The sequence below is a fragment of the Aphis gossypii genome, chromosome 2, assembly GCF_020184175.1.
Source record: "Aphis gossypii isolate Hap1 chromosome 2, ASM2018417v2, whole genome shotgun sequence".
Classification (NCBI taxonomy): domain Eukaryota; kingdom Metazoa; phylum Arthropoda; class Insecta; order Hemiptera; family Aphididae; genus Aphis; species Aphis gossypii.
Genome location: NC_065531.1, coordinates 62,645,060 through 62,662,666, shown reverse-complemented (window position 1 = coordinate 62,662,666; position 17,607 = coordinate 62,645,060). Strand labels below are relative to the sequence as shown.

The window sequence follows — 17,607 nt, the reverse complement described above, 5'->3', positions numbered from 1 at the left end:
ATGTCTGTGTTTTATAAGCTGCCTGATCGGTATTCGGTGGAACAGCTGAACAAAAAAAAAAAAAAACAGTGTTCGTGACGCCGGGCGCCGGCACAGAACTCGGTTCGCGGTAGGGCCGGGTCGGCGGGTCGTCAGACGACGGCCGTTGTTCGCCCCCGCCCCCGTTCGACACCCACCAGCAGCGTTCGCTGACGGCCGGCAACCGTCGCCGTTGTCGTCGTAGCGATCGTTGCCGCCGCCGCCGCCACTACAGCTGCAGTTCACCCGGCGCATCGCCGCATCGTCATCACTCTCCTCGCACCCGTGGTCCGCAGACGCCTGTTGTAGTGCTCGCCGCTCACGATTCGCTCGTCACCAAGTCACTTGTGAAACGGTCGTCGGACAGTGCGGTCAGCTGTGTTCCAGGTCTCGGCAGAACGATTTCAGCGACGAATTAAGTATAATAAACATTGTGCGACAACAGACGACATCGATTCCGAAGGGCAAAAACTCGGCAGATCGCTGACTCGTTATTTGAATCAATAGCGGCTCTGTGACCCGCGTTTGTGCGTACCTACGTCACTCGCCCACGCGCCCAAACGACTTAGATAATCGATTCTTTGGTCGAGCTGTTCAGTACCCACCTGCGATATTTGAGGCGAATTTTGCGCACTCCGACGACCCTCTACGACTAAGCAGTCTGCACGGATAACATTCCTTTACCCCGTCGTCATACGGTACTTACATATTATGTAGTTCGTAATAAATTATGACGTAGTTTCAGACAGTATATTAATTATTGTAATTCCGTAGTATTTACATCAATGTACAATATTATATTTTCTACTTAGAGTATTTTTCTAGTTGTAATATGTGAATATATATGAATATATAATATGTATATAATATAACATAATAATTTGATTGTGTTTTTGATTTATACTCCACAGACTACTGAGCAACAGAGCGCAGTCAACGTGTTTCCAACAGTTTTTATATAGATACCTGTCACGAGCGCCACCGTTCGCCGCCGATAACTTTTCATTTCGTCTTGAGGTAATTTTTAAATTTTTTTTAATAAGTAAAAGATTATGTATAATATCGGCTGTTGTCGATTTTATATACTATATAATAAGTACATAAACACCTAACCTGCGTAGTTATTAACATGTTACATTTTTATTTCAACTTATATATGTACCTACCTAATTACTATTTTTAATATTTTTTTACTATTTTCATTGAAAACTTAACTATTACTGTAACCAGGTAATCTTAAGACCAATTTGAACAATTAATATTTAATAATCCCTTTGTCATGAGTTATATCAATGGTCATAGGTACTGTTTTACTTATATATATTTACGTAGCGGTCCGGAGTATATATATTTTTTTGAAGTGGGGTGAAGTATAATTGCATTTTTTACGTTTTGTTTCTAAAAATATACTATCGAATGGGCCCCAAATTACGCCTACGATTTTACACATACCGATACCTATATTGACTTGCGTAAAATTCGCCAACACAAATATTAGACTGTTTTACAAGTGCCTTTTATCTAACCAGTAGATATCTACATTATTAATAGTGGCAATACTGATGTCAGATTTGCCCCCATCAGCAATTAGTAACGAACTGCTGACTTTCACTAAAAGTCGAAAGTGTACATTATAATATATCATATAATATGCATCTGTATTCTGTACAGGATTTTACGTCGCAGCTGACAGCTGTTTTTAGATGTATATTATTAGTTTTTGTATTCGTTCGCGTGTCGTTATAATAAGTAAAGCTGTATTGCTATTATCCGCATCATCATTGCAGTGTGGTGTACTAGTGTGTACCTCCTAGTTCCTATAATACAAATCTCGATTTCCGCATTTATATTATTATGAATTTAATTGAATGTAAAATAGATAATATAATAAAAGCAAGGTATTGTTGTAAGTAAAAATAACATTAAAAAAAAAGAACAACATTTAGTAGGTACTGACTATTGTACAATAAAGGCCTTAGATATTTTTGGATTAGGTACTAAAAAAAAGTAATATTTCTTTTTGTGTCCCAGAGTGATATATTTTATTATATTTAGTGAAATACTGAAATGTTTAGTGAGTATAATGGTTTGAAAACATTCACACATCAAATTTCATGATAATAATATGAAGTTAGGTACTGAGAGACATTTTTAAAATCTGTACAGACATTTTGTTAATTATTATAACAAAAATAGATACCTAGGTACTAAATGCATAATTTATAAATAAAACTTTTCATAAATAGGTATCATACTATTCATAATAAAATACAGATTAATTTTTATACATAGTATAAGATAGTTATAATAGTTATAAATAAATTTGTAGATAATTAATAATTATGATATTGATTTGAACAAACAAATTAATTATCTACTTATTACTTCTTTTTTAAACTTAAATAATATGATTCATAATAATTGTTATGCTTTGTTTTTTTGTTGAAACATTCAACTAAATAATTTTATTAGAATGTATACCTATATATATATAATGTTTAATAAAACCTCAGTTATAGTTTAGAATTCTTAGCAATATAATCTTATAAAATATTATAATGACTGTTATCCTATTCATTGTAAAACAATAGGAAAATAGGAAGGTATTATATTATATAAGGATTAGTCTATATTTAAGTATCTAATTTCTAATTGAACTGGCACTTGTGCCAAACTTCAAGTTTTTTGTTTGTATTAATCACAGTTCTTTTTAGACATATTATTGATCAATAAACATAATTTGTTAAATTTATAGAATATTAAACAAAAAATATCTTTGTATATTTGTCATTCTATTTTCATAATTTCATTTTTTTTCAATAAATAAATTATTTAACCAAGCCCCGAGTCTGTAATTTTGAAGGTAGTATTGTTGGACAAACCCTTCAATCACTCTATTTTATTTTAAAATAAATTTGATTATGTATATAAAATAAAAAAATTATTTTTATATAATTTTAGCAAAAAAAAAAAAAATGGCTGATAGGTAATTTAGAAAGTTAACGTTTGTAATTAATTAACTTCTAATGCAGTAATTTTGATAATTGATAATTTTTATTTTGAATTTTTCTTTAAAAAATATGTACCTATATATTTTTATTTAACAAAGAAAAAATACTATTTTTCATAAGATTTCTAAATTTTTAAATATTTACTAAAGGAAATGTAATTAGATAAATGATAAGTTTTTAATGGTTAATATAAGGTATAGTTAATACCTTTGTTAGTGTTAGAAAATATCCATGTATTAATTCATAAAGCTTCCTAAATATGGTATATTAATAAATTTTAATTCATAATAATTATCACTAGCTGTTATTTAATAGTAACATTTTATTATTAAATCATTTTTCAATTATTTAAATTCATTTTTGAACAATAATCATTGTAAGCACTTAATAGATTTTAATTAATTTAAATATTTAAATGAAATTAGGTACCAGAAATAAAACTCACAGATACTTAAAATGACATTTGGTAAAGCATAACTAAAACAAAAACTGACAATATTTTTGTAGGAGTTGATTTACTGTTATTTAGTAATATTGATTTGTAAATTTAAAACAAGTGATCTATGTATTAGTTCAAATATTATTCAATTTTTATATTATGGACATTTGTTTTATTTTTATTGATCATATACCCACATAGGTATATTTAATATTTCACTTATTTTCATATGTATTAATTAATCACTAGATTTCGAACAATTAAAAATATTTCAGTTATTATCTAGCTACTAATGCTTTAGTACAATAAACATTTTTAGTATCTATTAGAAACTTCAATAAGGTATCTTGGAGGTTGATTTATGTCCACCCTGCTCCAATAAGATGATGAAGAAATTTAAATGTACTTAGTTCAGGCATTTTTTGATGAATTTTCATTTTAAGACGTGAGCAAATTATATTTTATTATTTGAATATTTGAATATACTCCTGTTTTCAGATAAATATTAAGCTATAGATTAAAGTAGGTATTGATGAACACTACAAAATAATTATAGATTACCAACTACACCTAGTGCCTATATTACAATTTGCAGTAGATTACCTACTATACCTAAAAAAATGATAGATCATCTAGTACACAACTTCTCAAATACCAAGAATAAACAGAATATTATTTAATGTTTGCAACAAAAAAATCATTTTATTTTTTCTAGTAAAAATATTGGAATAATTTTTGTACTGTAAATTAAACTGGTGTTATAACTAGTTAGTAGTTATGTCTATTAAATAGAATTAAACATTTTAAGTTGTTTAAAAATTTGATTTAGTTAGAAAAATACAATTACAATTTTTTTTTTCAATTTAAATAATAAGTAATATTAATGTATTGATTTTTTCCAATATTTTATTGAAGTACTTTTCCCTGTATAGATAACAATTTAGAATTTATTGATATGATCATAAATTAAATACAGTCTTATAGGTACTATATTTACTTTATGCATCATAAAATAATTATCGACTAAAACTTTATGTTATTGAATATGATTTATTGAAGTTTGCCAGCGATACGTTTTGTAGCAAATATAAACATTTGGCTAAGTAATCTTTTTATCATATTAAACAAAAAACAATGAGGATTATAATATGTTATTAGTTTATGATAATATTTTTTATTTTTATTACTTAATTGAATTGCAATGTAGCATATTTGATATTATTATAATATTAATCTATAGTTATTGAACATTCTTGTATAATTGTAATAGATATGAACATTAACAATATCTTATAAAATTATAATGTATGCTACAGATAAAATATTTTCAATAGGTGTGTAGTTATAAATTATGCGCACAGTGTAACCCATAATTTTCTGATATAGATGTCATAGTTGTTTATTTCATATTTAAATATAAATATAATATATTGATATTATAAAATAGTTATTATTTATTAATGTCAGAATTGTTTTATTAAGTTTAAGTTATAACTTATAAAAAATAAGAATGCTATTTTTTAGATGTTCTTATATAATAGTACAGGTTTAATGTTATGTCATCAGATTTATAATATTCAATTTAAAATATTATATCAATTATTTGAATTATTATAACAATAATTACAATTAAATTCATCTATTTTTAATGTGTCAATTTTTTTATATTGTACATTGTTGCAGTACTGGTGTTATTAATAAAATTCATATCTATGAATTTAAAAAATATTATGTAGTTAAATAGTTTGCATATTGACTATTTAAGATCTAAAAATAGAAAATATTGATTTGAAACAGAAGTTAAAACCAGATATTAGGTGTTGGATACAATATGTCTTATTTTACTTAATTTAACAAAGGTTATTCAAGTATCAGAGTATTGTTAAATACCTATTATAATTTATGATACATTTTACAACTATGAAAAAATAACACGATTGAAAATCTATTCAAATTTGGACTTATTTTAAATTGAAGATTTTTCTATTGTAATGGCTACTGGTAGTTTTTTGTGACTCTCAAATAAACTACTGATTACTGAAAATATTGACAATAATCGGGGCTCAAAATTATCTTATAAGTTTATTTTAGCCGGAAGATATGATACATATTATGCTCTGATCCCAAATTAATAATTGCTAAAGCAAATGCCTACATTACCGAATATTTTTTTTCATCATTCAAAAATAATCTTTACGACTGCAATAGACCAATAAGTACATAATTTATTTGAAATTGTACATACTACATTCAGTTATATAATAGTTGAATAATATTAATAGTTGTACCTATATTTAATATCTGGATAGATTTGTTCACAATAAAATTATTATTTATTTATGAAATATGTGATATGTGATAAAAATAACAATAATATAATATAGGTATTATATTATTATTTATTATTAATAAATTATTTTATGCATAAATATTTTTATTCTTGGAAAAACCTACTAACTGATCAGTTATCAGAATATTAAATTGTATAGGTATATATTATATTTTTACTAATCAGGTATATTCAGGGGTGTTCCCATAGGATATACTACATATTATACACCGTATACACTATACTCTAAACATATTTTTACAAAATTATAAGTATACAAGTATACTATATATACTCAAATCGTATACAAAGGAAAAAAAATTAATTTAATCAAATAATTTTCCAATATTTACGTCAATTATTTATGACTGAAAGAGTTATACTCTTTACTTTTTAATATTTGTTAAGATTGAAGTGGTATAATTCAGATTTAAAATTTTTTCCATATTATTGATACGCTTTGATACGCTCTTTACTGGCTTTTCTCGTATAAACTAAAAGAAAAATATTTTTATTGTACTAAATGCTTATATTTTGATATTTTATGATTTAGTACCTATAACTACTCTCAAAAAAATGAATGGAACACCTCTGGGTATATACAATTTTTTATAAAAGCATTTTTATTACTTTTAATTAAATGTAGTATTTATGGAATTGCATTATTAGTTATTACAATATAAGTATTTCATATTATTTGGTATAAATATTAAATTTATCTATACAATCGCAGATAATGTAGCCGATGTATATTGGTAATAGCATTGATACATTATTTTTCATTATACAATGTAATGTGTATAACCAATATCCTATGGTATTAGTTACCTATAATGTATATAGGTATAGGATAATATTGTGTATAAATGTATAATATATATCCTATACGTCATATTTATGGTTTTAATTATTGTTATACTATGTTCAAAATTCTAAGAATAAAGGGTAGGCGACTACCGACTACACATTCAATATTGTCTCGCTGCATGGTAACTACCTAAATGTAATACGCAATACGTACCGCGTACGACGTAGTAGTCTTTGGCATTCTTTAGTTTCTAAATACATATATACTATATAGGCACTAAGGTATATCACAGGGGCGGCCAAACAGTCGATCGCGAACGACCGATCGATTGCGGACAATTTTAAAGTCGATCATATTAAAATTTATTTTTAGGGTAACGCGCCCTTTATGTTTCTTATTAATTATATTTATTCAATTATAAAAAAAAATTTCTATGGAAGTCGATCTTTTAAGGTGAAGTAAATTTAAAAAAAAGTTTGGCCATCCCTGGTATATCCCATATACTTTAAACGGACGTAAGCTGTTTTGGGCTAATCAACCCAAAATGTGATTTTTTCGGGCGAATAAAATATAATAGGTACACCGTTTGGGCGAGGGTTTATTTAACTAAGAATACCGTTTGGATGGTATGAAAATGCTCAACAATTAATTAAACAAAATCATATAAAATATTAATCATTATTAATTAGTCCTATTTAAAAATAATATTGGTATAGATACTTAGTAATATTGGTATACTTATAGGTAGTAATCTACAGTCAAAAAATGTTAAACTAAATGGCATAATATAATATAATTAGTACGTTTTAAAGTAATATATTGGCTTTTTATGAAAATGCAATAATATCATCCGTATTAGTCAACAAGTTTTTACCTCGCATAGGTAAGAATAATTTACTCTTCCAAACGGTACAAATGATAGTCGTCCAAACGGACTATTTATTTCTTGGTTAAAATTATTACCTTCGCCCAAACGACCATGACCATCGCCCCTGTATACAAAATACTTTAATATAATCCTAACGTTAAACGTAACCGATACATAATAAAATGACAGTGGTGTTTTTATCCTGTTTTAAGGTGATTATTAAATAGTAATAGTATGCTTTAAAATGACGTGCTCACTATTTTAAAAGATCAAATCATTAATCAACAGTGTAAACAGTAAACTTAAATATACTGCAGCCAGTTCAGTTTTTAGTAGATAGGTAGGTACAGTTATCTTTGCAAGTTAAAAATTAAAGCTTTTTGTTTGTATTTCATTTGAAAAATAAAAAAATAAAAAAAATTTATTATAAAAGTCAAATTGTCTTTCATATTTTAGATGAAAATTATTTTGATTTTACTGTCCAATTTAAACACAGTGTGCAGTCTTTGATTTTATTTATTTATTTTTATTGCAATATTGTGGAATCTATTTGTTATTTAAATTTATTCACAGCATCTTTCCCACCAATATAAATAAAATTCGATAAAATAAACTAAAAACAACTTGTTGTATGTACCGTAATATCATTGGTACTCTTGCCAATTAAATTGGCTATCTCTGTATTTTTAACTCGCAGACCGCTAAGTTAGTACTACCTACCTATTTACTTCTTGCCGTATTGCTTTAACGGTGAGTGTGAGATGCGCTCTCGGTTTCGAAATTAAAATTGTCTACCTACGGCGTTAAAAACAACACATTTTTGTAGTTTTTAAATTATTACAATTTACAATTAAATATTTATTTGAATATTGATATAATAGTTGCTAATAAATAATAATTAATTAATTCCTGGATACCTCAGATACGTCCTATATACAAATTTACTTAGGTACATATATATGTTAAATATAAAAAAAAAACGGAACCTTTGACGTCATTGGCATATTTTTTTGGCAGATTCTTTATTTGGCTACATTTCTACAATGGAAGGTGTAAATGCCGATATCATGCAATCTGGTTTGCAACGTCTGTGGGCCAAGCGTCAGGGTACGATCTTAGGTCATATGCATGAAATTCGGGATGAAATATTGGACCAGGGTCAATGTGCATCGTCATATGATAACCAGGTTAGTTGGTAGTTAATTTATGTAATTACGTAAAGTGACTAAATAAATAATTTTTATAACATTATATAATACTACAATGTACCTATACAATAATTTAAGTAAATATTAGTATATTACCTACACTTAATATAATGATAATATGTATGAATGTAATATAAGTCTAAATTAAAGAATATGGAATAGAATTTTTGTGGCATTGAATGTACATTACACTAAAGGTCTGAGGTACAATGTAAGCATTTATATAAAGTATAAACAAGTTTGAGATTCTCAACAATTTGATATGCTATTGATATGATCTGAATTTAAAATAAAGGTACCCAATTAATTACTAGATATAATATTTGTAATAGATATCTATTATAATATAAATGGGTTGGTATATTAAGGAATTTGAATTATTGTGATACCTAGTGAATGATTGTTGAATTTTAGGTATATAGGCACATTTATTAAATTTAATTTTCATTTATTAATATAATTTTATAAATTTAAACATTAGTCAATGATTACAATTTACATTTTTTTCAATTTAAAATTTTAATTATTGAAGTATCAAATGGAATAATAGATTTCATTTTTGAACGATTTGAATGCAATTCAATTTTTATTATAACTGTATCTGTATACTTACCTACTTATCTATAATAGGTATAACTTGTAGAATTTTTTGTCAATAGTTAAAACTTAATGTATAATAGTAGTGATACCTATATATTTTTTAATCATTGTGATTACCTACAGAAAAAAACAAAAATGAGTCATACAGTAGTTGCTAATTAGTACTATTATAGTGGATGTATTTTTATTTTTTTGTCCATACCTAGGTACTTACATTTAAATGTTTAGTTTTATCTATGGATAATTGACAAGAAATAAAATTAGGCTTGCAGATTTAATGACATTAAAAATTTTAAATGTTTTAAATGTAAATATTGAAATTCAATTTTAGATTAAATAAAAAACTAACAATTTACAATGCATTTCAAATTTATTCATAAAGTTTTGTATAATGAATAATAGGTTTAGTAGTCACCATGCCCTTTAAAACGATGGTTATTAGTTGACCTCAGAATTTATTGTAATAATAAAAATAATAAAATATGTGTTTACATATCTATAAAAAATCTAAAGGGTGATGTTTAATATGTTTGATATTATAGGAATAAATTTCAAAAATTATATTTAGTATTAAAAAAGTGTAATTAAATGCAAAAAAAGTATTATATTTGTTATCATTAATACTTAATTTTATTTTTAAATTGAAGTTAATTATGCAATTAAATTAAATTGTGTAAATACAATAAACAATAATTATTAAATCTATAGTTTGATTCAGCATATAAATGACCATGTGGTGTATGAAGGCCTTGACTCTTAATTCTTAAATTAAATTAAAATTTTTATTTATTTGCTTATTATTTTACATAAATCTTTAAGTATGCAAAATCACTTAAATTTGATTAAATATACAGCATGCAGTTTTAGATTTAAGTCATATGTATTATGATTTATAAACTCATTTTTGTCAAATCATATTTTCAATATGCAGCTTCTTAAAAAATATGTAAATGCATGAAGTTTCGAACCTTGATGGCTTGATGGTCATTCATAATATTATGCCAAAATGACGATATAAAATGTAAATTATATAGCTTACTGCAGACTTATAAATTGTGAAATCATTTTTTTTTTAATCTAAAAACTTGTTTTTCTTTACAATTTAAAAAATATTTCTGTAAAAAAAATTTGCCACATTTCTTTTTGTTATAAACATGAAGATATGGTTTTCTATTGTTATAAATGTAAATAAGCCATATCGAGTGTTTTAAATAAATTATTTTTAATTATAAAGACTATTTTGAACTGTTTAAACATTTAAATGTTTAGAAATTATTTTTAAAATATTTAATATCTTTAAATGTATTAAAAATAATACAACAAAGTTAGTTATAATTTAATTTGTGATTATAAATTGAGATTTTAATCTTTAATAATGTCCTATACTTAACATTTAAAACGTTTAACATGTGAAATAATAATAATAATAAAAATTTAAAAGGTTTTACTGACAATAATGAGGTTTTCTTTGCATTAAAATAATTATAGGAATTATCAATTAAGAATAAAAAAGTAAATATATCACTAACAATATGATTAAAAAAATAGTTCCTGTTTAATACAAAATTAATTAATAAGTATCCTAAGGGCATATTTTTAATCATAACTGAAGTGAATGTAAATTTTTTAAGGTCATTAATTATAAATCTTTTTAAATTGTATGCACTAACTATATACTTGAGACTAAGTGTAAGTTAATATTATTACATTTCTATAATTTTATTTCAAATTCATCTCTACTGCTTTTGTGAAACAAAAAAATTGTTTCTCCTCCATTTGCTATCTACCTATGTCATTGTGGAAGTAAAATATAAGTAATTACTGTATATGAATATAAAATATATACATTTTTATCTTTGAAATAATATGAGGTATTTTTAAATAACATATTAAAACAAATCAGGCATGCTTAATATGTTAATTTTGATGTAAAATACAAATTTAGAGTATAGTGCTGAAATTAAATTTTATGTTAGATAAAGAAATTTAAGTTATAATTTTATGAAGTTAGATTGTTAAACAGTATGATTAATAATTTATATTAAGTTATGTTTAAATATGTTTATTTATCATGGTTGTGTCATTACAATTTTATTTTTAGCCAACTGATGGAGAATTACTTGGGGATGGAGTCAAGTCTAGGAATGAAGCTCGTTACATGAAAAAAGTTAGTATTATTTTTAAGTTAATAGTTTATTACAATTGGTTGGTAGGTAAATTTATCTATTGATAAATTATTATAAGAAACATTAAGACCATATTTTATGTTTATGGTTAAAAATGAAAAATATTTTTATTTACCACTAAATATTAAATACTTATATATTACAGTTTTCATAGATTTTAATTTTGATTTCAACATGTTATGTATAACAATTAATTATTTTGAATATTTCATTGCTAGTTTTAATTAAGCTTCAGAAAAAGCCATAAAATTTCAATTTATGTTATATTGTGTTCAAGTACTAATATTAATTGAATGTTGAGCTAGTGAGGTTTCTATGAAGCATCCTTTTTTCAAATTCATTTAAACTTATGATTTCATGTGGCTTCTGTACCATTATATTATTTTAAGTAGTTAGTATTTAAACAATTGTCTAGTAGTCTTTCTTTTTATTCGATAGTATACAGTCGAGTTTCTTATAGTATTCAATGTGTACATGTATTAAAGTCTATTTACGCCTCAGGCTTATTTTTTAATAAATATGAAGTTCATGAACTCCTTTTACCAGAGCCCTGTTCTTGTCAGTTCAGGGTTGGTAAGTTATTATCTCTTGGTAAGTTATTAGTATGTTAAAAATATTTTATTTTCCTGTAAGTAATTATGCATATATTATGATGCAATCTATATACAAAAACATGAATGCACACATTGAGTTGTTACATTTTAGTATTTAACTAAATAATAAATATGTTGTATCCTAATTATAACACTTAAGTTATAACCTTCAAGTATAATTGTAAAAGATTAAAGTGTTTTATTCTTATTATTATTTTGTATACCTAGATTTTATTAATACCACTATTTAATACAATTATTAAATTAGACTAATTTTTTCTTTATCTATTAAATTGAAATATAAATGATATAATTGCAATTAGTTATGTAGCAGCTCAAATTGTGCATTTCATCACAGAATTATTATGTAATTTGCTGTTTTGGATTATTATTATTATTGTTGTTATTTATTTGGATTCAACTGTCATCGATACGGTGCCTGTTAAAAAAAAAAAAACATGTTCGCCAATGTACATTTTGTTTACAGGACTCATCAGTTACATGCATGGTTTTTATATCCATGACGGACTCCATATTATCAGAACGAAGTTGCTTGTGAGTTTTTGTTGCGACTAAAAAAAAAAAAAAAAATAAATGAAAGTATTATCATGAAATACTGGAAATACTGGCCAAGTAGCTTTACTACTTATAAAATTATTTAGAAATCTATATATTTCTAAAATTATAATTAACTAGGTAGATTCGTATTAATCATATTTGTCATCTAATATGGCAAAAACAATTTGTATGTGAATGATTTGTACTAAATTATAAATATATTTTTTATTTGAATAATAATATAAAACACAAACCTCAGATTTATTGTAATATCTGGTTAAATAAAAATAGATGTTTAAAATTTAAATAGTCAATTCAAAAGAATTTGAAATAAGCGATACAAATATTAAAATTTTCATTTTACTTTTATTATAAATATATTATATATATTTATTTAAATTGTTCAATTAAATATTTTGATACCATATGAGTAATTATTAATGATACTATAATGCGCATATATTTGTTTTTTATCTGACTATTATTATGATGTAATATTTTTTACATATAAAATAATAAGAAGTAAAAAACATATTAGTTATATAATTTTTTTGTTTGATGTTCTTTGTATGTATTTGAGAAATTTTAATCTACTGGTTTTGAAAATATTACATTTTTATAATTATGAAACCAACAATGATTGAATATTAAACACGTGAGAACTACATGATCAAATATTTCTCTATTTTTCCTAAACCTTTTATGTGAATCTTGGTATTTTTATATTTTGAATTTAATTATTATTTATTACACATTTTCACAGTTATATTATATACATAATATATATATATGTTTATGTACATAAAAATCTAAAAACTTAATATTTGTGTATTAAGTTTCTTCTAATTAAACTTATAGATTAATGAATTTTACATTTATTTGTTCTACTAAAACAACACAAAAAAAATGAAAAAAAAAATACAAAAAAAAAAAACATTTATAAGAGATTAAATAAAAAGAACAATTAAATTACTCTTTCTTAATAATGTGTCTAGTTTTAACTCTAATTCATAAACTATAGGTATAATTATTAGATAGACTTAATTATACCTATTTGTTTCTAGTACCTTATGTTATTATTTGTTTTTGAACTTATAATTTGATTTATAGTTGAAAACTTTTCTTAATTTTATAATAAAGTTACTATTAATATAAAAATGTCTTCAAGAATTGAATTAAAATTATTTTCATGTATTGAGTTTGGAATGAAAAATAAACATGAAATATTGTAATTTTATATTTAAAAAAAAAACAACTGATAAATAATTGGAAATATTGGTGCACTTCAAATGTTGGTAGAAAAACATGTGTGATTGATAAACTTTAAGACTAGAAACTTACATAGTGAATCCTGGACGTGCAACAAGGAGTTATGCTGTGGACCGTGGAGGATACTAGGAAACAACACAATCAATATTGATATCCATTTCACCTGCCGCTTTGTCAATGTTTTCTCTTAAATTTATCAAGACCACTTGTTTTTCTGCCGCCATCAATATTGTGTTATTGAAAATCTTCTAAATTAAATAAGAATATCAATAGTAAATTTTAGAAATTATATATCACTACTATTTTTAAATTGATATCTCCTTAATGCTTAAATATTTTTCCTTTTATATTCAATCGATTTATAACCTTAAAATTAATAATAGTTTTTTTTTTAATCTGTAGTTATAAGCAATAACTAATATCTCCTTAAAAATATCAGTAGACAATCCACTTTTCTCAGTATAGAAAAATATAATTGATTTCTATTTTTTAATGTGTTTTTATAGGAGCTTGCTGATACCTCTGATCCAGAAAAAATTAGTGTACCATCTGCATTCAATAGTTTAACAACTGCAAATTTGAAAAATTCTGATTGGAGTATTGAAGAAACTTCTGTAGTTAATCTGGATGGAGCTGATCTCAATGATTTTCCTGCTAAATATTCAGTTCCATTACTACGGCCATATGAGTTTGCTGCTGTTGGTGTTTGGATCCATCCAAATATTGTGCCTGGGTTTAAATACAAAGTCCGTCCAATTGAAAATAAAGAGGTAGTTAAACAAAAAAGTGATATTTATAATTAAAAATGTTTAATATGATATTTTTAATTTTTTAGCGTACAAGATTCTTATTTGATAATAGAGCATTGGAATTAATGAGCATTGGCCGTGGTTATTCTAGACGTTTAACATTTGAAGCTAGTCCAGGATTGTTGAATGATAACGAAAATTATTTTTGGACTGATTCCATGCCTTCTGGTTATGCATTTCAAGTGCATGTTGTGTCTGTTGGAGACAACTTCACAGTTTTTGATGCAAACAATGTTGCTGTGGCTACAATAGAAGTCACTAAAATCCCGGTAATTTAATTATTTTATGGAAAAATATTAATTTTCAACTAAAATGTCTTATATCCTTTAGAAAACTATCTAGCAGTGTAATAGTTTATTAGTTTTATATTTGTTTATTTTTGAATAAATTAGATTTATAAGTACCCATAAATCCATGAATATTTTTACCGGAGACATAACTTTAAATTGATTCCCTGGGGCAGTATCAAACAAAAGTTCAGGGCCCTGAGGCATAGCCATGCTTTGGTTTTCTGTAGTTATTCCACTTATTTTGACTAATCATAAAAAATGTTGAAATGAAATTATGTACCTTAATTAAATTAAACATGTTATTGGTTGAATATTACTGGTATTCTTAACTCTAAACTAATAAATATATTTATTAATTTTAATTGATAATTTTTAGAATGCTCAGAGAGAAGTTGATCACGAAGTAGTAAAGAATGGCGAGGTGAGGAAACATGTAGAAGTCAGCATGTTGTGCAAAGTAGATTGGTTCTATAAAGAAGATTCATCTGCAATAACACCTGTAAGACTTGTATTTTTAATAAATTGTTGGTCTGTGAATCAATTTTAAATAGCCTTACTTTGTCATGATTTTAATAAATTTTAATTGTTCTACTTAGGTCACGGGTATTGCTGTGGCTTCTAAACTACCACGTGGATCAGCGAAGCTTATTAAGATATTAGATGCTTCTATTGGTTTTATACCATGTCGAGGTTATACTTTAATACCAGGTGTAGATGATAAACAACGGCAATTGGTATTAAATGGGCGTAGTATTGGTGATGCTCCCACTATGTATACAATGACAGGTTTAGAACCATACGAATTGCCAGTGATTGGTAAATAATAACATATGATCCTGTATTGCAGTGTCAAATAATTTTTTTTTTTTATTAGGCACTTATGTTGATCCAAGAATCATGCCTGGTTTTCATTATAAAGTACGTCCAACAGGTCATAAGGATTATTTGTTTGAAGGTAATGCGTTACAATTAGTTAACATTGGAATGGGATATGGAAAACGTATGACTTTTAAACCTGATAGCCATAACCTTAACAATAACACAAACTTCTTCTGGAGTGATTCATATCCAGAGGGTTATGGTTTTGAACCTCAAGCTGTATTTTGTGGTATGAAGTTTGATGTCATGAATGACACTCAACGTATTGGTGAAGCCACAGTCTTCCGCAGTGATAATCCTCAAATCGAGGATCAACAATGCATTGTAAGAGTATTATCATAGCTTAAATAGCACTATAGTTATATACAACACCGATGCAATCATTTATCGTTTGTTATTTTAATTTGGATTTGATTCACTAGTGATGCATGATAGAAAAAGGAGAGAAATAAGTATCTACTTTTCTCCTGTTTTCATGCTACACTGGTAAATCAAAACAAAAATAAAATAATAGGTAAGTGATAAATTATTGTATTGATATTGTGTATCTAAATTCTACAGTGTTATTTAATCTATAGTATTATTAATTTTATTTTAATGCTGTAAAGTTAACTTTTAAATTTTAGGTTAAAGGTACAACTGGAGTGACTGTGACAAAGTACATCCATGTGGATGTTACATGTCAAGTGATGTTGAAGAGTGATAAATCTGACAATGAGTCTCATTCCGTTCGTGTTTCTGGTACTGCAGTTGTAGTCAAATACTCAAAGCAAAATGAGTCTAAATTGTTGTATATCGATAATGTTGGTCTTAGCTCTAAGCTTAACTTGGTATTTATGAATCAAAAGTCTCATATAATTTTCCAAGCTAAATAATCACAATAGATAATTCATAAGTTCAGCTTAAGCACTCCAAGACAAGCATAGATGATTATTTTGTTCCTTTTACAGTTTATAAATGTGCCATTTTCCGTAAATCTACCTTGAGTATTTTTTATTGTCTTATAGTTTATCGGTTTAATATTCTCAATTTGTTAGACATTCGTTAAATATTTTTTATAGTTATAAAATGTTTTGTATTTTAATTTGTTTTTGGCATACAACTTAAATTTTTAAATTATTGCAGGGTCTGTGTGCTAAGTAAAATTTATGAATAATTATTGATACAGTAATCTGTATGTTGTCTTACTGTATAAATAATTATTTGAACTGATAATTTGATAATTAATCGATGGAAAGAGCACAAATGTGTGTTTGGTTTTTAAAATATATTATTGTCAAAAGTATATTTTAATAATTTTCTTATCCTTCGCACATTGTATTAATTTTTTTTTTTTAAATCTATTTTTTTTAGTACTCAGTAATTAACCATTGAGACAATTTTAATTTTTATAGTAATTTTTACTAGAAAACTATGTATTTATTTAATTAGTATTGTATGACTGAGTTCTATGTTTATTAGCATAAACAATATTATCTATTTATTATTATTCAAATTATTAAAATGTAATCATATTATTTTTCATTGGGACTATTACAAAAGAAATATGTTATACTTTATTTCAGTTTATCATGTTAACTTATAGTGATTTAATGTCTTGTTTAATAAATAAAAAAAATTTAAATCATGTGTTTAAAGAATTTGGTCTGTGTTTTACTAGGCAAAGATATTGCTTGCAGTCTCCTTTTTAAATAACTCATTCCTTTCCTTGAATACAAGTCTGCAATTATTTTAAGTTGTAA

General features: G+C 25.4%; 1 protein-coding gene across 4 annotated transcripts; it reads left to right on the top strand.

Moving 5' to 3' along the window:
* Positions 1-245: 245 nt before the first annotated feature.
* LOC114122909 (uncharacterized) lies at positions 246-17,492 on the top strand. 4 transcript variants are annotated; one of them, XM_027985703.2, is made up of 10 exons: positions 246-716; positions 930-1,035; positions 8,491-8,660; positions 11,383-11,448; positions 14,394-14,657; positions 14,723-14,965; positions 15,363-15,485; positions 15,583-15,802; positions 15,861-16,189; positions 16,492-17,492. In XM_027985703.2, exons 3-10 carry the CDS (start codon positions 8,517-8,519, stop codon positions 16,738-16,740), a joined length of 1,638 nt encoding a protein of 545 aa, XP_027841504.2. In that variant the 5' UTR covers positions 246-716; positions 930-1,035; positions 8,491-8,516; the 3' UTR covers positions 16,741-17,492. The 4 variants fall into 4 exon arrangements, with proteins under 4 accessions (XP_027841504.2, XP_027841505.2, XP_050055694.1 ...); XM_027985704.2 differs by lacking the exons at positions 246-716; positions 930-1,035 and adding an exon at positions 8,405-8,422; XM_050199737.1 differs by lacking the exons at positions 246-716; positions 930-1,035 and adding an exon at positions 12,548-12,615 and having other exon boundaries at positions 8,577-8,660.
* Positions 17,493-17,607: the final 115 nt, after the last annotated feature.